At 46.7% G+C, this 24,907-nt stretch overlaps 1 protein-coding gene across 1 annotated transcript in view; it reads right to left on the minus strand.

Annotated features, from left to right (window-relative positions):
• The window catches only part of LOC144501362 (syntaxin-1A-like), a 275,696-nt gene extending 251,004 nt beyond the window's left edge, over positions 1 to 24,692 (minus strand). The window contains exon 1 of the mRNA XM_078225015.1: positions 24,567 to 24,692. Coding sequence (XP_078081141.1) covers positions 24,567 to 24,596 — 30 coding nt within the window. The 5' untranslated portion in view covers positions 24,597 to 24,692. The remainder of the gene's footprint in view (positions 1 to 24,566) is intronic.
• Between the last annotated feature and the right edge of the window lie 215 nt (positions 24,693 to 24,907).

The following is a 24,907-nucleotide window of genomic DNA, read 5'->3' on the forward strand; positions in this document are numbered from 1 at the left end:
CATTCATAGCGAGAGGATTTGAGTATAGGGATAGGGATGTTTTGCTGAAATTGTATAGGGCACTGGTGAGGCCACACCTGGAGTATTGTGTGCAGTTTTGGTGTCCTTATCGGAGGAAAGATGTCCTTGCTATAGAGGGGGTACAGCAAAGGTTTACCAGGCTGATTCCTGGGATGGCAGGTCTGTCACGAGGAGAGACTAAGTCAGTTAGAATTGTATTCATTGGAGTTTAGAAGAGTGAGAGGGGATCTCATAGAAACTTATAAAATTCTAATAGGGTAAGACAGGGTAGATTCAGAAAGAATGTTCCGAATGGTGGGGAGTCCAGAACTAGGGGGGTCATAGCTTGAGGATAAGGGATAAACCTTTTAGGACTGAGGTGAGGAGAAATGTTTTCACCCAGAGTGGTGAATGTGTGGAATTCACTACCACAGAAAGTAGTTGAAGCCAAAACATTATGTGATTTCAAGAAGAAATGAGATATAGCTTTTGGGGCTAAAGAGGGGTCAAGGGATATTGGGGTGGGGGGGGGGGGGGTGGGAAAGAGGGATCAGGATATTGAATTTGATGATCAGCCATGATCATAATGAATGGTGGAGCAGGCTTGAAGGGCCGAATGGCCTTCTCCTGCTTCTAGTTTCTATGAAGGTGGCAGGGCAGATGGAAAGAACAGTTCATAAAACACACAGTCCCCCAGGCTTTATTAATAGGAGCCGGAGTATAAGAGCAGGGAAGTTATGTTGAACTGGTCTAAGACACTACTTTGGCCTTAGCTTAAGTATTGCATTCAGTTCTGGATACTGCACTTTACAAAGGATGTGATGGAGTTAGAGAGAGTGCAGAAAAGATTTGTATGCTTGGTGCCAGAGATGAGGAACTTCAGTTATAAAGACAGATTCGAGACCTTAGCCTTCTCTTCAAGAAAAACATTCCTGAGAGGAGATTCGGCAGAGGTATTCATAATCATGAGGAGTCTGGACAGAGTAGACAGGGAGAAACTGTTCCCACTCATGAAGGGATCGAGAACAAGAGGGGAGATATTTAAAGTCCTTTGCAAAAGAAGCAAAGGTGACGTGAGGAAAACTTTTCCCCACAGGGAGTGGTTAAGTTCTGGAATGGACTGCCTGAGAGTGTGGTGGAAGCAGGGTCAATGGAAGCATTCAAAATGGAACCAGACTGTTACCTGCAAAGGAAGAATGTGCAGGGTTACGGGGAAATGTCAGGAAAATGGCAGAAGGTAAATGCTTCAATCGGAGAGCTGGTGATTCATGATGGGCCGAATGTGCTGTAACAATTGTGTGATGGTGTTGCCAAGGAGGGGGATAATGCAGTAGTGACTGATGCTGAATAAGTCCTCTGGATGGAATCCATATCCCTAGCTAATTGCTTCAAAAAGTGTTTTAAATCCTGCCCATGGTGTTTTGAGGCTTGGTTAGTACACATTGCAAGTGACAAATATTATTGCCCAGATTATTCAATAGAGGTGAAGGAATTGGCTATTCAGCCTCTTGAGTTCATCCCAAAATTCATGTAGACTGTTGTTGATCTGTATGTCAACGCAATTTACCTGCCCATATTCCTCACTATCCTTACTTAATAGAACAGTTCATCTTCATCTTGGAAATTACAATTGATCCAGCGATTGTGCTCTAAAATGTTGAGATTACACCCCTTTGTTCTGAAGGGGTGTGGCCAATTCCCTCCCATGAAACAGATATGGAATAAGGAAAGTTTTCATGCAGTGTGTGAGTCTTTGAATCCTAGCTTGATAGCTTGTTCCATTTTGAAGGATGCCTTTCACTCTTTCTCACTTTTAGCTATCAAAAGGGAAATGATAATGTGTGTTTATCAGGAATGTCACAGGGAGTCTATAGAAACAAAGAAGATAGGAGCAGGAGGAGGCCATTCGGTCCTTTGAGCCTGGTCCGCCATTTATCACGATCATGGCTGATCGTTCAAGTCGATAACCTAATCCTGCTTTCTCCCCATAACCTATAAAATGGAAGATGGATAGACAGTGTGGAGAACATTAGAGTAGGCAGCTATTAGAGCTGAACTGGCAGACGAGTAGGCAGATAGGAGTAAATGATCTCAGTTAAGAGTGACAGGATTACACTTGATTGGTTTCAGCTCGAGACTGTGGCAGTACAAGAGGTCGGAATCAGCGGAAAGGGTTAATGCATTGGCAAAGGCAATCACTTCAAACTTCCCAGTGTTGAGCTGGAAGTTATGACTCATCGGAGACTGAATATCAGAGGCAGCGACGAGGCTGAGATAAATATTGGAGAGGCCGAGCTGGGTATTTCCATTAGCAAACATCTGACACCGACCCCAGCCTCCCTCCCCATCCGAGGTTGTGAAGTTGCAGATGCAGAGAGGGAAGAGGTGGTGCTCAAGGGTGGAATTAATGATGTTGGGGGAGGGGGTGATCGGTTGTTTGCAACTCGGTACAGAGGTAGGAATGGAGCCGTGCACGGGGACATCCCAGAGAGTTGGTCAACAGAGTAAAGGTGTCTGAAATACCTCGTACAAAAATAATTTGTTGCCTCAGCCCTGCCCCTTATGAAACCATTACAGAACTTTCTTATTCTGTATAATTAAAGAGCCAGCAAGAATTTTCTCTAATTACTATGCCTAATACGTTTAGAAGATATGTATAATGAATGTAATTTTGCTCACAGAAACATGACTGCATTGATGGAAAGTGCCATGTGCAGGTCTGAATAACAATACAGAGAATAATAGACACACAAGGAGCAGAATGGTATAATGTAGGTGTGCGCAGACATAAAAGATTACAGGCTGAGTAACAACAGATGTTGTTTTTTCGTAACTAGGCTTGGGCCTAACATCCAATCACCATGCTTCAGGTACAATGTGTGTGTGTTGTTCGCAAGAAAAATATTCTGAGGCACAAACCAATTTGTAAGGAAATGAGCGGGTGTTAACCATGGCGGTGGGCTCCATAACTGGGGCAAAACAAACACTGTGACATAACAGTGAGGGGCGGCACGGTGGGACAGTGGTTAGCACTGCTGCCTCATAGCGCCAGGGACCCAGGTTCAATTCCCGGCTTGAGTCACTGTCTGTGTGGAGTTTGCACATTCTCCCCCATGTGCAGGTTAGGTGGATTGGTAAATTGCCCCTTAGTGTCAGGGGTCTAGCAAGGATAAATTGCATGGAGTTATGGGGATAGGGCCTAAGTGGGATTGTGGTCAGTGCAGACTTGATGGGCCAAATGGCCTCCTTCTGCACTGTCAGATTCTATAAATAAATAGAACCAGTCTATAATTAAGCATAATTAAGGACCCCACGCACCCTGGACATACTGCATCCTGGACATACTCTCTTCCACCTTCTTCCGTTGGGAAAAAAATACAAAAGTCTGAGGTCATGTACCAACCGACTCAAGAACAGCTTCTTCCCTGCTGCCATCAGACTTCTGAATGGACCAACCTCGCATTAAGTTGATCTTTCTCTACACCCTAGCTATGACTGTTACACTACATTCTCTCCTTTCCTTCTCCATGAACAGTATGCTTTGTCTGTATAGCGCGCAAGAAACAATACTTTTCACTGTATGTTAATACATGTGACAATAATAAATCAAATCTAAATCAAATCAAATCAGTCTGGAGATGTGAGAGAAAGAAGGGGGAGTGAGGAATCAGGGCAGAGAGGGACTGTCATGAAGAGTGGGAGAAGCACTGACAAAGCACAGATTGCAGGGATTGGTGAGCTGGGATGCAGTTTAGAAAGAGAAAAGATGAAGGGGAAAGGGAGAGCCTGACAGCAAACAAATTCAACTCAGGACTAGAACCCTGGCTAGCTGGGTGGCTGTCATGTTGTTCTCAAGTTCAGAGTTGCTTTTTCCTCCCCCCTAGACTCCACAAACCCAAGAATCTCTATCTTGGGGAGGCTGTGTGTGTGGAGTACTCGCGTCCTTCTCTCTGCACCAACAAACAAAAGTGGAAACAGCTTCTCAGATGGAGCTTTGGCACATTTGCGAGCTTTGTGTTTTCATAATAGACCAAACATTTGATACCTCATGAGTAAGGATAACCTGGAACTCAGGCTCACATTACCACTCTCTCTGTTTGGGTCCCTGTAATAAACCTGCAGCTGTGTGGCCTTGCAACCTTCAGTGTCAAAGGCGGAATGAGACAGTTAACCTCAATGTTCGGTTCAATTGCGAGCTCAACGCCTGACTCCAGGATCCTCTCCCTGACAGAATATCAAAATTCTAGCCCCAACGCAGCTGCCTCTGCACCGCCTTAATTCATCTGTCACTTAAACCCTCGGATCGTGCTTTTGTCACCCCCATATTCAATGAGGCAATCATTTTAAGCCACCAGGACAGGAGGGAAAGGGAAGGGTTAAAAGTTCAAAAATTGGAAAGCCAACCTCAATCCACTGCCTTCAATGTGCCCTGGTTTTAACAGAGGTAGGGTTGGGTGTAGGCGACTAACTCGCTCTTCAGAGGTCAGTCAATCATTAAATTATTTTAATGAGGTTGCATGACAGAAATTTAACCAGTGATTTAGGTTAAATGTTTCCGGGTTGGTAAACCCGACGCATGAAGGAAAGTGCAAAGGACTAGAGCAATCAGATCAGTGCATTTGCAGCACTGCTTGTGGGCCAAGGATAGCAGAGGTTCTTCCCTGTCCCACCTTCCACGGTCTCTCATATTTAGCTGCTTCTCTCTTTGCAATTGTATCACTCTCTCCACCACCCAATTTAGAAATATAGAAAATAGGAGCAGGAGTAGACCATTCCGCCCTTCGAGCGTGCTCTGCCATTCATTGTGATCACCTGTTCCCGCTTCCTCCCCATCCGGATATCCTTTAGACCCAAGAGCTATATCTAACTCCATCTTGAAAACGTATCAGTCGGGATTCTTCTGGCCCGCTGTACAGCTCGAGCGGCGCAACGGGCCAGGAGACACCAGCGGGGGGCTTTCAGCAAGGTTTGTGACAGGTGTTACGCTGGTCGCGACTCTCCCAAGCACTTTTTTTTTAAGTGCAATAGCTCCACGCTGGAAATCAGCATGGAGCTGATTATTATATAGAGCCTGGGATGGTATTCTCCAGGCCCACCAGCGTCCCCAACCCCCAAACCCTACATCACCAAGAGTGGCTCCCTCCAGCAGTGTTTACGACAGCTCCCCACTAACAGGGAACAGATGTCCTGACCCCGCTGGTGAGGACAGAGGCCATTGAGGCCCCCCCTCCCCCCACCGGGAGGTCAGGGTTAAGGTGGGGCGCCCCTTGGCCAGTCTGACACTCTGGCCCTGCCCATGGGGCTAACTGGTACAGTCCACTGGGCACCTTGGCTCTGTCCACCAGGCAGTGCCAAGGGGGCAGGGTGATTAGTGGAGAGGGGGGTGACCCGCTGCCCCTCTGTAAGTGGGATCACTGGGAGAGGGAGGGAGGAGGTGATCACGGCCATTGGGGTGGAGGGGCTGGCCCGGGACGGTCCAGTAAGCCAGCAATCAGGAGGTTGGAAGGCCAGTGATCAGGGGTTGCGGGGCTGGCTAGCAATCGGGAGGCCGGCGATGGGGGGGGGGGCCAGTGCGAATGCACCAATCGCCGCATGCGCACTGGCCCACTCAGCACTATGCTGCCGGCTTAGAACATAGAACATAGAACATTACAGCGCAGAACAGGCCCTTCGGCCCACGATGTTGCACCGACCAGTTAAAAAAAAAAACTGTGACCCTCCAACCTAAACCAATATCTTTTCGTCCATGAACCTATCTACGGATCTCTTAAACGCCCCCAAACTAGGCGCATTTACTACTGATGCTGGCAGGGCATTCCAATCCCTCACCACCCTCTGGGTAAAGAACCTACCCCTGACATCGGTTCTATAACTACCCCCCCTCAATTTAAAGCCATGCCCCCTCGTGCTGGATTTCTCCATCAGAGGAAAAAGGCTATCACTATCCACCCTATCTAAACCTCTAATCATCTTATATGTTTCAATAAGATCCCCTCTTAGCCGCCGCCTTTCCAGCGAAAACAATCCCAAATCCCTCAGCCTCTCCTCATAGGATCTCCCCTCCATACCAGGCAACATCCTGGTAAACCTCCTCTGCACCCTCTCCAAAGCCTCCACATCCTTCCTGTAATGTGGGGACCAGAACTGCACACAGTACTCCAAGTGCGGCCGCACCAGAGTTGTGTACAGTTGCAACATAACGCTACGACTCCTAAATTCAATCCCCCTACCAATAAACGCCAAGACACCATATGCCTTCTTAACAACCTTATCTACTTGATTCCCAACTTTCAGGGATCTATGCACACATACACCTAGATCCCTCTGCTCCTCCACACTATTCAAAGTCCTCCCGTTAGCCCTATACTCAACACATCCGTTATTCCTACCAAAGTGAATTACCTCACACTTCTCCGCATTAAACTCCATCCGCCACCTCTCGGCCCAACTTTGCAACCTGTCTAAGTCTTCCTGCAAACTACGACACCCTTCCTCACTGTCTACCACACCACCGACTTTGGTGTCATCAGCAAATTTGCTAATCCACCCAACTATACCCTCATCCAGATCATTAATAAATATTACAAACAGCAGTGGCCCCAAAACAGATCCCTGAGGTACACCACTTGTAACCGCACTCCATGATGAATATTTACTATCAACCACCACCCTCTGTTTCCTATCCGCTAGCCAATTCCTGATCCAATTTCCTAGATCACCCCCAATCCCATACATCTGCATTTTCTGCAGAAGCCTACCATGGTGAACCTTATCAAACGCCTTACTAAAATCCATATATACCACGTCCAGTGCCTTGCCCCCATCCACCTCCTTGGTCACTTTCTCAAAAAACTCAATAAGGTTAGTAAGGCACGACCTACCTGCCACAAAACCATGCTGACTATCACCTATCAATTCATTACTCTCCAAATAACTATAAATCCTATCCCTTATAATTTTTTCCAACATCTTGCCGACAACAGAAGTGAGACTCACCGGTCTATAATTCCCGGGGAAGTCTCTGTTCCCCTTCTTAAACAATGGGACAACATTCGCTAACCTCCAATCTTCTGGTACTATACCAGAGGCCAACGACGACCTGAAGATCAGAGCCAGAGGCTCTGCAATCACTTCTCTTGCCTCCCAGAGAATCCTTGGATAAATCCCATCCGGACCAGGGGATTTATCTATTTTCAGACCCTCCAGAATATCCTGCACATCCTCCTTATCAACTATAATACTGTCTATTCTACTCCCCTGCAACCCAGTGTCCTCCTCAGCTATATTCATGTCCCCTTGCGTGAACACCGAAGAGAAATATTGGTTCAATGCTTCACCAATCTCCTCCGGTTCCACACATAACTTCCCTCTGCCATCTATAACTGGCCCTAAACTTGCCCTAACCAACCTTCTGTTCTTGACATACCTATAGAACGCCTTAGGATTCTCTTTAACCCTATCCGCCAAAGTCTTCTCATGTCCCCTTTTAGCCCTTCTAAGCTCGCTCTTCAACTCCCTCTTAGCCAATCTAAAGCTTTCTAGTGCACTACCCGAGTGCTCACGTCTCATCCGAACATAAGCCTCCTTTTTCTTTTTAACCAACAAAGAAACTTTTTTGGTGCACCACGGTTCCCTAGCCCTACCAATTCCTCCTTGCCTGACAGGGACATACCTATCACAGACTCGCAGTAGCTGCTCCTTGAAAAAACTCCACATGTCGGACGTTCCCAGTCCCTGTAATCTCCTAGTCCAACCTATGTTTCCTAATTCTCTCCTAATAGCCTCATAATTACCCTTCCCCCAGCTAAAACCACTGGCCCGAGGTTCATGCCTATCCCTTTCCATCACTAAGGTGAACGTAACCGAATTGTGGTCACTATCACCAAAATGCACACCAACTTCCAAGTCTAGCACCTGGTCTGGCTCATTTCCCAGCACCAGATCCAATATAGCCTCACCTCTAGTTGGCCTGTCTACATACTGAGTCAAAAAACCTTCCTGCACGCTTTGAACAAAAACTGACCCCTCTAACGAGCTAGAGCTATAACAATTCCAGTCAATATTAGTCAAGTTAAAATCCCCCATAACAATTGCCCTATTACTTTCACTCCTAAGCAGGATTGACTCCGCAATCCTTTCCTCAACCTCTCTAGAACTTTTAGGAGGTCTATAAAAGACTCCCAACAGGGTGACCTCTCCTCTCCTATTTCTAATCTCCGCCCATACTACCTCAACAGATAAGTCCTCATCAAACCTCCTCTCTGACACTGTGATACAATCTCTGACCAATAATGCTACCCCTCCCCCTCTTCTACCTCCTTCCCTACTTCGACTAAAACATTTGAACCCCGGGACCTGCAGCATCCATTCCTGCCCCTGCTCTATCCATGTCTCTGAAATAGCCACAACATCGAAGTCCCAGGTACTGATCCACGCTGCAAGTTCACCCACTTTATTGCGAATACTCCTGGCATTGAAGTATACACATTTCAAACCCTGCTCCACCCCACCTCTGCAATGCCGTGCATTGCAGTCCCCATCCATGCATCCCTCACTTACAGCCCCACTACTCAGGATCCCTCCCCCCCCCCGAATCAGTTTAAACCTCCCTGCATGGCCTTAGCAAATTTACCCCCCAGGATATTGGTCCCCTTCTGATTAAGGTGTAGACCATCCTTCTCATAGAGGTCACACCTTCCCCAGTACGAGCCCCAATTGCTTAAGTACCTGAACCCCTCCCTCCTGCACCATCCCCTCAGCCATGAATTCAAACCTTCCCTCTCCCTATTCCTCTCTAAACTATCCCGTGGTACAGGCAAGAGTCCAGAGATAACCACTCTGTCAGTCTTGGCCTTTAGTTTCCACCCCAACTCCATAAATCCCTGCCTAATATCCCCTTCCCCTATCCTCCCTATGTCGTGTGTCCCCACATGTACAATAACTTGTGGTTTATCTCCCTCCCCCCTAAGAGTCCTGAATACCCTGTCAGACACATCCCGGACCCCAGCCCCTGGTAGGCAACACACCAACCCTGAGTCCCTACCTTTAGTTCCGACCCTCCTATCTGTCCCCTTAATTGTGGAGTCCCCAATCACAAGGCCCAGTCTTTTACAGCCCCTAACCACCTGAGCTTTCTCACTCGGCTCACCCCCAGAGATCTGCTCTCTATGCTCAGTTGATTCCTCCTCAACTGTAGCCTCCAGCACCGAAAACCTATTATGGAGGGGAACCGCCCCAGGGGATTGTCTTCCCGATTGCTTCTTACCCCTCCTCCTGGCATTGACCCAAGCCTCATTTCTAGGAGTTACTATTTCTCTATAACTCCTATCAACTTCCACCTCCGCCTCCCGAATTATGCGGAGTTCCTCTACCTCCCCCTCCAGCTCCTTTACACGCTCCTCCAGAAGCTGCAATCTAATGCACTTCTTACAAGCTGCAATCTAATGCACTTCTCGGAATAGGCCCCACCCTCTACTTACCAGAGTGAATCCCGCTGATCTGCAATGCTCAGAGTGTCGGAGATTCATTCTGGTCAGCCATTTGTTTGCTCCCCATTATAAATTCCCCTGTTTCACCAATCCTTTTCTCTTCACATACCTATTGAAGCTTCTCCAGTCAGTTTTTGTGTTTCCCCCAAGCTTACTCTCGTATTTTCACCTTCTTAATCAATCCTGTTGTCCTCCTTTGCTGAATTCTAAATTGCTCCCAATCCTCAGGTCTGCTATTTTATTTTCTGGCCAATGTGTATGCCTCTTCCTTGGATCTAATGCTATCAACTATTTACTCACTGCCAGCTCCCTAATGTCCTCTCCATCCACAACAAATGTCTTTTCTGCAGCTCAGATCCACTCTTGGCCTGCCCGATCATACCAATCCCCACTTGCCTAATATCCTTCCCGGCCCCTTTATCTAACCATGACTCTCCCTCCCTCCACCACCTTTCCTAACATGTGGCCTGATACTGTCGGGCTTCCTGTCCAAGACTCAGCCAGCCTCTAAACCCAGCTGGCTGCTAACTGGGAAACGGAGTCAAAATAATTCAACCCAGCAGGCATTAGGATGGCAGGGCCTCCAGCATCCCAGCTGCTAAAGTTCCCTCACTCCCCATCCTGCTTCCCCTCTAAATAATCAGGCCCATTTACTAGAAAGCTCCCTGTCAGTCTGTTACTTCCACCCTTTGCAATCTTCAGCTCCATCCAATGCTCTGTTTCCGTATCCTATCCCACACCAAATCCGATCATCCTTATCCAACCAACCTATGGTCCAAACACGTCAACTGTAAAATTCTCATCTTTGTGTTTAATTGCTTCCATGGCCTCAGCAAACCCCATCTCTGTAATCTCTTCCAGTCTCAAATCACTCTCCTCTTGTACCCCATTAGTACAACTCCAGCCTCTTATAGTCACCCCTGCCATTCTCCCACCATTCACCAACCTAGGTGCTATTCCTCTGGAATTACCCTCCAAAGCCCCCTTCTCTCTCTCTCTCTCTGTCTATTTTCCCGAAGTCAATTTTTGACAGAGACTTTGCTCATGCTCCTAATATTTGACCAAGTGTTAATTTTTCCTCATGCCTTTGAATTGCTTCAGGACATTTATCTATGTTAAAGGTGCTCTCCGAAGGCAAATCCAGTAGTAAAACAATATTTGAGTAACGGAAGGCTGTCAAAGAGGAGTTATTGTAGTTCAGGTACAAACTAGACATGTTCCCTTGAGGTAGAAAGGAAGAACATCCACCAGAGCTTCCTGGACGATTAGTAATATGAAGAATAAAATGAGACAGGAATATAAACCTAGGAAAAAAAGTAAGGTTCATAATTCAGTGGAGAGCCAAGCAGAATTCAAAATGTATGGGGGGAGGGGGGAAAGAGAGAGAAAGGAACTAAATGGGGGCAAAGAGAATGCATGAGAATAGATAAACAGGCAACATAAAAGGGACCTCAAAATCTGCTATAAACATGATAATAAAAGGGTCATCAAAGGAAGAGTGCGGCCAATTAGCGGCTGAAGCCGCGATCTTCTTGTGGAAACAGAGGACATTGCTGAGGTAATAATGAGTACTTTGCATCTGTCTTCACCTAAGAGGATGCTGACAATGTCACAGTAAAAGGAGGCGGTGGAGAAATTGAATGTGATAAAAATAGATAGAGAGGTACTTAAAAGGACGGCAGCACTCCCAAGGAGAAAAGCCACTCAGTCTGGACGGGATGCATCCAGAATTATTGAGGGAGAGTGGGAATTGCACAGGCCTTTGCCACAACGTTCCAATTCTCGCTAGACAAGGGAGTGGTCTCAGAGAACTGGAGGATAGCAAACCATTATACACCTGTTCATAAAAGGGGAGAACAATAAACCCAGCAACCACAAGCTAGTCGGTTAAATAATGGAGAAAACTTTGGAGCTAATAATGCTGGTGAAATTAATTGGCACTTAGAAAAGTATGAGTAATAAAGGAAAGCCTGCATAGATCATGAAAGGCAAATCATGTTTGACAAACGTGGCTGAGCTGAAATAACGGAGAGGGTTGATGAGGCGAGATCAGTTGATTTTGTCTATATGGAATTTCAAAAGAAGTTTGATAAAGTACCACACAAAATACTTGGCAGCAAAATTCAACAAAAAGCAGAGAGTAGTAGTGAACAGCTGTGGTTTATTCAGACTATAAGGAGGTCGACGGTGAAATTCCTCAGGGTCAGTTTTGGGAACACTGCTGTTTTTAATGGATATTATTGGTCTAGACTTGAGCAAAGTGGACAAAATTCCAAAGTTTGCAGATGATACAAAACTCACTGTAACACTACATTCTGCACCCTCTCCTTTCCTTCTCTATGTACAGTATGCTTTGTCTGCCTAGCGCACAAGAAACAATACTTTTCACTGTATACTAATATATGTGACAACAATAAATCAAATCAAAATCAAAAACGTCGTGAACTGTGTGGAGAACAGGAACAGACTCCAGGACATAAATAGACCAGTGAAACGGGCACATGCTTAGCATAAGAAATTTAATGCACAAAAAGTGTGAAGTGAGGGATTTTGGAAGGAAGAATGCGGGGAAGCAATATAAACACAATGGTAGAATTTTGAAGGGAGCACAGGAACAGACAGACCTGTGGGTGGATGTACAGAATTGTTTAATGGTGGCAGGCTGAGTTGAGGAGGCTGTTAAAAAAGCATACAGGATTCTAGAGATAAAATACAGGAGAAAAAGGCATCCCCTGTAAAACACTGGTCTGAATGAGCTGGAATATTGAGACCAATTCGGGAAAGATGTCAAGGTTTTAGAGCTGGTGTGGAAATGATTTATTCGAATGGTGATGAAAGATCTCAGCCACGTAGAGATATCGGAGAAACGGCAAGTTGTGATGATTATGAATGCAGTGTCTGAAAGGATAGTGCTGATGGAAGCAAATTCAACAATAACTATTGAAAGGGAATTTGATAAATAATATTTGATGGGGCAAAATTCAAGGGCTAGGGGGAAACAGCAAGGTACTGCGATTAATTGGAGAGCTCATTCAAAGAACTGTCAGAGATACAGTGGGCCGAATGGGCTCATTCTGTTCTGTAAGATTCTGTGAAACTGTTCTTTTAAATACAAGCTACACTGGAAGATCGTGTCCAGAAGGAAAGATCAATCTAATCAGCTGTGTGCAATGTGAGAGGCGACTAGTTCAGAGGGCAAAACTATTTAATATTGGGATTAATTTGACACCTCACTCAGAGTGGTGCGAGGATAAGCTGAAACTCACACAATGATACACTAAATGGGATTTTCAGAGGCTGGAATTATGTTGTATTTTTGGGCTGACTAAAGAGGGGTTTTCCTTTACAGCTAATCCATGCTGTACCTCACCAGTGATTGCTTGATGGACAGCTTAACGGAGGCAGTTTAACAACATGTTTGATCGATAATGCTGTATTAGCTGGATGGGGGAGGGGGAGATTATTCTGGGAGGGGAGAGGGGGGCAGAGGGTGTGGGGCTCTTATTTCCAAGTGTTTGCTTTTCCCATCCCTGTGGATCTGAAAACAAAATCACACTTATGATTATCGCTAATAGAAAGCAAGAGGTTTACAGAGTTAAATCGGGATTAAGTGATAAACCCTGATCCAGGATTTACCCAGCCCTGTGCTATGATAGGGGCAATAAAGAGATCCAGAGCAGGGTGCAGACAATGAACCAGTCTCCAATTGAGACTGACTGATCCCAGCCAGCAGTAAGATACCGCATCGCAAGACATTGTTCCAAAATGCTGCAGCTAATTTGCTAAAATGTGCTGGCAGGGTGATGTATTAACGTCAGACTCCCTGAATAGCAGCTCAGTCAGATTACCCTCAACCGATACACATGTCAATTGCTGTTCCAATAAACTAAAAAGCAATTTCCATTTCAATGCCTTATTACAATGGTTCACAGCCTGGGGTTCACAAAAGCTTTCCAGGGGGTCCACAAATTACATGAAATGCGAGGCTGGGGGACGGGTGCGGAGCGTGACTGCTACATTTGCAGTGCAGTGGGCTGGCTGACTGGTTCATCTCGAGGGGACAAAAAAGTAGACAAACCCTTCATTGAGAAGCAGGCATTTTCTTCAAAGCAACATTAAAACACACTTTGCATGATGTAATCTAAATGGGGAATCGGAGGGTGGGGGTGGCGGGGGGGGGCGGGGGGGTGGGGTGGGGTGGGGGATATCTCTGGTTTCCAAATGATTTGGAAAAAGGTTCCACAACCAAAATAATTTTTGAAACCACTGTCTTATCACGTGGTGTTGCATTCCTGCAGCCAACACTGAAGATAGCACAGCCTTCCCCAGGGGGGTAACAGGGAAACAGTCTCCAGATAACCAACACTGGGCAAGGGGAGAGAAGAGTAGAGGCTACAAAATGGACACATTAACAATGGGCAAAAGGGGTTAGTCCGGATGTGAATACACAAGATCAGGCAAAGTTGTAGTAAGCAAAGCAGTCGGATGAGATAATGGGGGTGGTGATGCAATGGAAGAGAGAGTCAATTTGGCTGCATTGAAATCTCCCTCAACTATGGAAGCAACATGAGCAACAGCAATGGGTTGAAATCATTTTTTTGAAAATCATGACATCAATTTGCTGCTTCTGTAGAGAGCAGTCACATCAAAGGTACCAGGTACGTGCTCAAAGGTACCAGGCTCACCATCACTCAGAGTGGGGATTCTGGTTGACCAGGAAGCTGTACATCATTACAACACCAAAAAGAAAGATTTTCCAATTTCCCACAAAAATCTTGCCATGCCACGCACTCCTCATTAATGCAAAAATTCTTATGGCTTTAGCGCAGTTCTCCATAGAATTGAGGCCAGTGTAGTTAAAAAGGAATGTCATCAGAACATCGGAATTAGGAGCAGAAGTAGGCAAATTCAGCCCTTCGAGCCTGCTCCGCCATTCAATCAGATCATGGCTGATCTCTCCCTGGTCTCAATTCCACCTCCCCACCTGTTCCCCATATAGGATTATCCATTTTTTTAAAATTAGAAATATATCTCCTTCTTGAAACCATTCAATGATTCAGACTCCAGCGTGCTATGGGATAGCGAGTTCCAGAAATTCACCACCCTCTGCGAGAAGTAATTCCTCCTCATCTCAGTTTTAAATCTGCCGCCTCTCAACCTATTACTGTTCTAGATTTCCCCATTAGAGGAAACATTTGGTCTACATTTACTTTATCAATCCCTTTTAAAACTTATATATCTCGATCAGATCCCCTCTCATCCTTCTAAAACCCAGGGAGTATAAGCGCAAACTATTTAATCTCTCCTCATATGTCGACCCTTCCCGTTAATCCCTGAAATCAATCTGATGAACCGGGATAAATGCTGCTATACTTTGCACTATTCTTTAGAAGAATGGACAGGGACTCTGTTCCCCATCCTACGCTAATGGTACTCCGATAGCAAGATGTCCAAGAAGTCTTTCCTACTGTTTGTTGGAATTGCTTATTTTTGAGTCTCCGCATGGTGGCATGATTGGGACTGGAAACCCATCATAACGGTCATCATGGGCTTCCTATTTCAATTAAATATTTAAGACCATGGCCTGGCAGAACACGACCTTTCTTGCCTCCTCCTACCTTCTCAGATCAATTTGCTTCCTCAAACAATGAATGCTCATCTATACATTTTCCCCTGGTTACAACACGGTAAAATATACAACGGTGGATTTCCAAATCCATTGAATTTGATTCAGCCCTTGAAGAGTTAATATCAAGCTACAGGTTCCACTAAAAGGTGAACAATGTCCAATGGCAGCTTTGGATTGGGAGTGCAACTTGTGACTGGAAAGTCTCCATTAACTGTTTAAGAGCAACAGCAGCTTGAGAGGCAACATCCAAGAAATCAAACAATGAAGTAAACAGAAAAGCTGATGCAATTATGATGCTTCTGTGGTCAAATATGCCGAGAATCATTACCTTAATTCTTCAATTAGTTTATTGAAATTGCCATTTTAAAAACAATACCACTGCTTTCCCCAGGATATGTGGGCAGGATCCAGTGGGTTTAAGCTCCCCCAGTGGGCTGGCATTCCAACTTTGGATAATCACTCAGTGAAATATTGCACAAGATTAATTTGGAAGTAATATAGCATCTCAGTAAAGCTACCCAACAGCAAAAACGTGCAGCAATTCACTTCAGTGAGCTCTAAAGGAATGATGGAAAGACTTGACTGCACTGTTCAAAGAGCTGGCCTAATAACTCCCTGTCATTGTCATTTATCAAAGATCAGCTAAGATCCTTCCTCCAGTCTGTTTCTTAGCCACTACCAACATCATGGGCGTACCATTAACCAGAGGCTGAAGTGGACCAGCCATTTAAATACCACAGTTATAACAGCAGGTCAGAAGTTGGGAATTCTCTGGTGAATAACTCACCTCTTGACTCCCCAAACCATCTACAAGGCACAGATCAGGAGTTTGCCCCTTGCCGAAATGAGTACAGCTCCAGCAACACTCAAAATGCTCAACACCATCAAAAACAAAGCCACCCGCTTGATTGGTATTCCATCTAGCACCTTAAACATTCACTCCTTCAGCCTGACGCACAGTGGCAGCAGCGTGTACCATCTACAAGGTGCACTGCACCAACTCATCACGGTTGCTTCAACAGCACTTTTTAAACCTATCGTCTCTGCCACCTACCAGCACAAGGGTAGGAGAGGCATGAGAGCAGTACCATCTACCATTTCACACAACATCCAGACTTGGAACTATATCGTTCCTTCACTGTTACTGGGTCAAAATCCTGGAACTCCCTAACAGCAATGTGGGTGTACCACATGGACTGCAGCATTTCAAGGCAGTGGCTCACCACCACCTTTCCAAGGGCAATTGGAGATGGGTAATAAATACTTGCCTAGTCAGCAACTCCCACATCCTGTGAATGAATTTTTAAAAAATTACTTCAGCCCATAACTTATGGGAAATGTAAGTTAAATTATCTATTAAAATTAGAAACCCAGCAAGCGTGGAGTTAAATCATGGGGAGTTTTGAGTGCTTATCTGCTGTAACTGAACAGGCCATCATTATCTGTGGTAAGTGAAGTAGGCAGGGAGTGGGCACATTCAGTTCCTTTGTCTGGTGGCACATTCTATAATCACAGATAAAATTCCACCATCTCCCTCCCCATTCACAGTAGGAGCGTTGCTGAGCTACAGATTAACAATACCATTCCATTAGGTAGAATTGTGTTAACAAGCATCACTGAATATGGGGGGGGGTGGTAGAATCCGTACAGTGCAGGAGGTGGCCATTCGGTCCATTGAACCTGCACTGACAACAATCCCATCAATACCCTACCCCCATAAATTTACCCTGCTAATCCACCTGACACTAAGGGACAATTTAGCATTGCCAATCAACCTAAACTGCACATCTTTGGAGTGTGGGAGGAAACTGGAGTGTCCCGAGGAAATCCACGCAGACCCGGAGTGAACATGCAAACCCCACACAGACAGTCACCCAAAGCCGGAACTGAACCCAGGTCCCTGGCGCTGTGAAGCAGCAGTGCTAACCACTGTGCCACCGTGCCAATGTTAACTCCTGAATTTCATTCCCTTTCACATCAATTGTAGGGAAAATGGTAGAATGTATTATTAGGTACATGGTAACAGTGCACTTGGAAACTCAAAGATTTATAAAAGGGAAATCGCATTTCACAAATTTGTTCAGAGTTTTGAGGATGTAGCCAGCAGGGTGGGTAAAGGTGAACCATAATAAGGGAGACATATATTTGTATTTTCAAAAAGCATTCGATAAGGTGCCACAAGTGAGCTTATTACACAAAGTTAGGGATTGAGGGTAATATATTAGCATGGATTGAAGATTGGTTAATGGATAGAAAGCAGAGAGTCGGAATAAATGGGTGATTTTTGGGTTGGCAGGTTGTGATTATGGGGTGCTACAAGATCGGTGCTTGGGCTTCCAGTTATTTGCGGATCAGGTCAATGACTTAAATGAGGGGATGGAGTGTAATAACCAGGTTCGCTGATGATAGAAGCCTATATGAAAAGTTATCTGTGAGGGTACAGAGGTTGGAAAGAAATATCGATAATTTGAGTGAGTGGGCAAGACCATGGCAGATGGAATAAAGTGTGGCGAAATGTGAAATTTACTTCAAAAGGAAAAACATACTTTTTTTAAATTGATGAAAGATGAGAAAATGTTGATATTCAGAGGGATGAGACCAAATGCCCTGTTAACTCTTATAACAAAGGGATTATGTTAAGAGTGAAGTAGTCTTGGTGCAATTGTGTAGGGCCTTGGTAAGACCACACCTGAAGTAATGTGTGGAGTTTTGGCCTCCTTACTTAAGGATAGATACACTTGTCTTCGAGACAGTACAACATAGGTTTACCAGGCTGATTGCTAGGATGAGGGGATTGTTTAATGAGGAGAGGTTGAGTAGATTAGACCTCTAGTTGCTAGGATTTAGAGGAATAAGAGTTGATCCGATTGAAACAAAAAGAACAAAGAACAAAGAACAGTACAGCACAGGAAACAGGCCCTTCGGCCCTCCAAGCCTGTGCCGCTCCTTGGTCCAACTAGACCAATCGTTTGTATCCCTCCATTCCCAGGCTGCTCATGTGACTATCCAGGTAAGTCTTAAACGATGTCAGCGTGCCTGCCTCCACCACCCTACTTGGCAGCGCATTACAGGCCCCCACCACCCTCTGTGTAAAAAACATCCCTCTAATATCTGAGTTATACTTCGCCCCTCTCACCTTGAGCCCGTGATCCCCCGTGAACGTCACTTCTGATCTGGGAAAAAGCTTCCCACCGTTCACCCTATCTATCCCCTTCATAATCTTGTACACCTCTATTAGATCTCCCCATCTAAACATACAAAATGTATGAAGAGTTTTACGGGATAGATGCTGAGAGGGTATTTCTCCTGGCTTGGGAGTCTAAAACTAGGGGGTGACAGCCTTGGAATAAACGGTTGGTCATTTAGGACCGAAATAAAGAGAAATGTCTTCTTTCAAGAGGTTTGGAATTCTCTACCCAGATATCCGTGGATGCTTGATCGTTCAGTATATTTAAGACAGAGTTCAACAGGTGGTTTTGAATAATACAGACATTAAGAAATAAGGTGATGATGCAGGATGGTAGAGTTGAGGTAGAATACCAGCCATGATTTCTTGATTGGAGAAGCAGGCTCAAAGGACTGAATGGCCGTCTCCTGCTCCTATTCTTTGTGTTCTTCTAATGCCAAACTGGTAAGACGTTATACACAGGTTTAGATCACCGTCTGGGCATTGCACATCACAATAGGCCAAAGTGTCTCAGCTTGTGCTTTCCTTTCATTTTATTCAACAGTTGCGCTCTCCAGAAAGTGACTCCAGGCTCAAGCAGTCACATTCCAGTTTTACCATCAATCTGCTCGTTCTTTAGACAACTTTCATGATGAAAACACATTTGGGAAGCTAAACAATAAAACCACGTTACATAAACTACCCAATAGTAACTGCAACACCTGCTCTCACACCACAAGGGACTGGCAGCATCCCAGCCAGCAGCATTTAGAGTCTGTAGAACCAATTACTTCATGTTTGTTTTTTGCTGCCAATGGCTTTTAAATGATTGTTGACATTTTTCCCACTGTATAAAGAGAACAGAGCCCTGATGTAATACATTTAAGTTCTTTTGCCACTGATGTTACACAATGAACACTGTAATAACCGTCACAACTCTGACTCTGATTATTCAGACGTTTTGAAAAGGATAGAGCTACCGAGGCAGTAACCGTGCCTCTTCTCCTACTTGCCCCAAGGGCATTAACGACCGAGACTAGAGTGTGTGCCTAGAGTTGCTCTCCTGCAGGCTCGACCTGGCAGGAGAGCAATTTTCCTTTCAGAAGGATGTTCGAGAACCAGTTGCTTTCCTGGATCACATTCTGCTGTTAGAACACAAATTACCATTTGGTTTTACAAAGAGTCATTGGCCCTGATTTTACTGGCAAGGCCGCCTGAGGCGCGTAAGATCACACCCAAGGCCAACGGGGAATGCCGTTCTGCAAACCTCGCCCTCCACTGGCAGCCGTGCTAGTAAAATCAGGGCCGTAGAATCTCTACAGTGCAGAATGAGGCCATTTGGTCCATCAAGACGACACCGACAAAAATCCCACCCAGGCCCTATCCCTGTAACCCCATGTATTTACTCTACTAATCCCCGACACTAAGGGGCAACGTAGCATGGCCAATGCACCTAACCTGCACATCTTTGGACTGTCGGAGGAAACCGGAGCACCTGGAGGAAACCCACACAGACATGGGGAGAACGTGCAGACTCCACAGACAGTCACCCAAGGCCAGAGTTGAACCCGGGTCCCTCGTGCTGTGAGGCAGCAGTGCTAACCACTGTGTCACTATACCGTCCAAACTATGGATTGCTGCTCTGGTACATGACACTGGCACAATTCTGTTTGCATTGCCTTTTAACCACACATACTTTTTACTGGATTGCACCACATTTTGCCGGTTAGGGTTCTGGTGGCAGCGTTGAAGAAAGGAGACCGGCAGAAGCCTGTGGATCCAACTTTGACCCACTACTGTGACTAGTGTGGTTAATTTATAAACCTTGACAAACAGGATTGGTATGCACTGCAGCAGAGTTTTCCTGTATTAAATATGGTCACACTCTGGCTGAGATTGTCACTTCTGCGATCAGAATCAGAGGTGGGGACATCCCTATATGGCATGGGACTAAGTGAGGGTAATAAATTGGTTGTGCATGGAGGGAAATACAATCCCACAGATCGGGGTTATGCACTGGGAGAGGGAGCAATTATCAAGAACTATAAATGAATGATGTTCTATATCGGGAGGGGTGAGACATTACCTAGGAGGGTCATATACTAGGTCAGGTTCTATACCAGATGCCTCTACACCTGTCTGAGGAAATGATTATACTTCCACTCATAATGTTTCCCTAAGAGTTTCAGTGCTCCTAACTAACTACCTCTTGGATGGGAGCTACCACAAGAGATACGTTTACCTGATTCTCACAAAGAAGTAATGCAAGAGGTGGCTCAGGAACAGCAGTGAAGACTGTGAATAACATGTTACACTTGCTCCATGACACGCCAGGACAGTGGACCATTCACACTGCATTACCAGCAGCACTGAAGGTCAACACTAGCTCCAATTGTTACGATTCAAGGACTGCCGATGACCCTGAACCGCAGGAATCAGTCATGATGCCATTCTAATCAGCATTCAGTCAGGAACCAAAGTCCATTTCATTACTCAACCGGCCATATTCACTTCAGCAGATGCAGCTACAGATTGTTGGTTTCTTTAAAGACACATAACTGGCTACCTGTGCATGTCCCCAGTGTATGTCCCCAGTAACAACTGGAGGGCACCCCTAAATTGGAAGGGACGGTGCTTCGACAACTTACTAACTGCACACCATGAGCAGAAAATGATGCACATTTATTATGTGGATTTCACATACTGGGGAGTGCACACGACTGCATCAGAATTCAAGTGTCAAACAGTGCATTGCACTTTCAGAGAGATGGAAGGCTGGATGCTGAGTCCTCAGAGATATTGTCAACCATAGCTGAAGACACCACCACAGAACCCTGTACCCCAGCAAAGATTAGATGCAACAGTGCACTCAAATATACAAGAGCCTCACTGTTAAGTGAGAATTTGAGTTGCAAAAAACAATTGATATGTTTGCAAAAGCGAAGTATCACCAATCTTGCATCAGAAATTGAAACAGAAAATACAGAAACGCCAAGTAATATCAGTGCAGTGCAAAACAGAGTTAACGTTTCCAATCGATGACCTTTCATAAGAGTGGTTCTGAAACATTAACTCTGCTTTGCTCTCCACGGATGCTTGATGTGCTATATGCTTCCAGTTTACATGTTTGTATTGGTTAATGAGCGCCACAACATATCCTAACAGTAGGCAAAACTGAACCATATGCTGCACATTACTTCCAATGGCAAGGAAGAACAGGAGGTCAATAGGAGTCATCAGCAGCGGATGAGTCACTGCTGCAAAGGAGATCGGTACGGGACAACTCATTTCCTATAACTTTTTATTTGCTCTGTAATCATCCAGTATAATTTTCCACTGAACAGATTTAAAGTCAGTGACTTGCTAGCCTCTTTTACCTGTTTCGTTTTGCTGGAGAACTGAGTATGTTTAAGTTGATGCATTTCTGACAGTTCCATATTTGCAAAATAAAAAGAATGACAGAGTAGACAATATATTCCAAGTGACAAATTTTTATTTGGTGAGCATCCACAGTGCGGTATGTCTCGAGGGGGTACAAATTTTCAACTTTTCCTGTTGCTTTTGCCCACGTTTCTACTCTGAAGGGCTCTGCTCACACAGACAGTGATGGTGGGTGACTGCTAAGCCAACCACCACCATCAACTGATGCATCCTTGGCTAACTCTCCTCAAAGAGCCCCAGGATGCCCTTGTGCGGTAGGTAGCTCACTGCAGAGGCTCCGGAAATCACCTGTGCAGGATACTGTGATGGCCCAGAGCTGAGGCTGCTGCTAAGTGGCACATGAGGGCTCCTCTTCCACTCTGTACAGCTGGAGATCACTGTCCATTCATCCATTCGAGCTGAGAGGAAGAGGCCTGTCCACAAGACCCACTATCCTCTTCTGGTACCGACTGACATTAACTCCGTCCAATCTTACCGAGCCTCTTCCCTTGCTGCTCGATTTGTGTTGGGTAAACCGTACACGGTTAGTGGTTCCTCCTGGTCAGAGGGGTGCTCCGGTGCCAAACTGTGCTCCATGCAAGTGAAGCAGATTCTTTTTCAGAATGTCACCTTTCCATTCTCGACTCAATCAGCCCACTGTCTGGACATTGTCAAATACCACATACAGATACACAGCAACATGAGCAAGAGAGGGACAAAAGATATTGGAGAAACAGAGGAATAAAAAAGGAGAAGAGGGAAGTGAAAATGAAACAAGAGATTGACACAATAAAGTAACGAGCAGCAAGCGAGGGGAACTTGACACCACAAGACTGGCTGGGGGGGGGTGGTTTTGGGGAGAATTTGCAACAAACGCGATTTAACATCACAGAGGCTGACTGACCACATTATCGAGTGAAAGTTGCGTGGGTGCATGTGTCCTGGAGATGGGGCTCCATTCTCCTGAATGAGAATCACGCCCGAGCTTAACAGTCCCAACCCCCTTGGGGCCAGCCCCCTTGTCAGCACTGAAGTTGCAATGCCCATTTTCAGGGTCAGTCTAGGGGGAGGGTGGTCACTGAACTTGAAGACCATCTGATGAAATTGCGGCACCAACCAGCAGGTTCAAGCTGCGAGTACTGGGAGGGAGAGAGAAAGAGAGGGAGATAGAGACTGCTCAGTATTCAGCCGACGACTCGGTTGAGGAGCTGGAAGGATCAATCAAACCGGCACATCCTTTACCTGCAGCCCTGCCATCATTCCCAGGATCCGCTCCTCAATCCAGCACCCAGAACCCCCTCCACAATCCGACACCCAGGACAGTCCCCTAATCTGACACCCAGGGACCCCCTTCCCCGATAATCCAACAGCCAGGGACCCTCTCCCCAAACCAACACACAGGGACCCCTCTCCCCCTCTCTCTCTCCCTCCTCCACAATCCAACAGCCTGGGACCCCCCCCCCCCCCTCCCTAATCCAGCGCACAGGGACCCCCCTCCCCAATCCAGCGCACAGGGACCCCCTCCCCAATCCAGCGGACAGGGACTCCCCCTCCCCAATCCAACAGCCGGGGACCCCGCTCCCCAATCCAACAGCCGGGGAACCCCTTCCCAATCCAGCACCCAGGGACCCCCTCCCCAATCCAACAGCCAGGGACCCCTCCCCAATCCAGCACACAGGTACCCCCTCCCCAATCCAACAGCCAGGGACCCCCCCTTCCCAATCCAATACACAGGGACCCCCTCCCCAATCCAACAGCCAGGGACCCCTTCCCCAATCCAACAGCAAGGGAACCCCCCCTCCCCAATCTAGCACACAGGGACCCCCCTCCCCAATCCAGCACAGTGGGACGTCCTCCCCAATACGGCACACAAGGACCCCCTCCCCAATACGGCACACAGGGACCCCCTCCCCAATACAGCACACAGGGACCCCCTCCCCAATACAGCACACAGGGACCCCCTCCCCAATACAGCACACAGGGACCCCCTCCCCAATACAGCACACAGGGACCCCCTCCCCAATACAGCACACAGGGACCCCTTCCCCAATACAGCACACAGGGACCCCCTCCCCAATACAGCACACAGGGACCCCCTCCCCAATACAGCACACAGGGACCCCCTCCCCAATACAACACACAGGGACCCCCTCCCCAATACAGCACACAGGGACCCCCCCATCCCCAATACAGCACACAGGGAAGCCCCCTCCCCAATCCAACACACAGGGACCCCCCCATCCCCAATCCATCATACAGGGAGCCCCCCTCCCCAATCCATCACACAGGGACGCCCCCTCCCCAATCCAACACACAGGGACCCTTCCTCCCCAATCCAGCAGCCAGGGACCCCCTCCTCAATCCAGCAGCCAGGGACCCCCTCCTCAATCCAGCAGCCAGGGACCCCCCTCCACAAACCAACACACAGGGACCCCCCTCCCCAATCCAACAGCCAGGGACGCCCCCTCCTCCCCAATCCAACAGTCAGGGACCCCCCTCCCCAATCCAACAGCCAGGGACACAGGTTCCCCGGGAGGGTCGCTCAGTGATCCGCAGGGATGCGGTGGAAGTTAGGAAGCTGCCCTGTCACCCTCCACTCCCACCTCACCATCACATCACTGACACCGGGGAGAGGGCACGCGTATATTTTTGTGTAACCAACACTTGAGAGGTAAAGAAGAGAGGAAAAAATAATCCATACATACAGACACATACACACACATAACCCCAATGCTTTTGCCCGGGAATGCAGCAGGCTCATCAAGCGAGTGAGCCAAAAAGGTACCTCCCCAGCCCGTGAGGGCAGAGAGGCACACACACACATCACTCCCCCCTCAGCCCCACACAGTGTGTAGATACTCACAGCCCGCAGCTCCTGGGTGCGATCCTTCATCACTGCGATGTCCTGGAGGCTCGGCTGGGCTCGGTTCTGTGCGCACCGTCCACACGCTCAGCAGCAGCAGGAGGATGGCGATGCCGAGCTCTGCGGCTTCTTTCCCCCACTCACCGGGCGAGGGAGGCGGCTCCAAGGACTGCCAGCTGCCGGCAGAGCGCATGTCGGGGCGGGGCTCGGCTGGTCTCACAGGGGAATAGATATATATTTATTTATATATGTGTGTGTGTGTGTACAAAATGACAAAACATCACTCACATCAAACAAAAAACTGACACAGGAGTCTGCAACTTACAAACAGCAGCACTCAA

This window comes from Mustelus asterias, chromosome 12 (assembly GCF_964213995.1).
Source record: "Mustelus asterias chromosome 12, sMusAst1.hap1.1, whole genome shotgun sequence".
NCBI classification, from domain to species: Eukaryota; Metazoa; Chordata; class Chondrichthyes; order Carcharhiniformes; family Triakidae; genus Mustelus; species Mustelus asterias.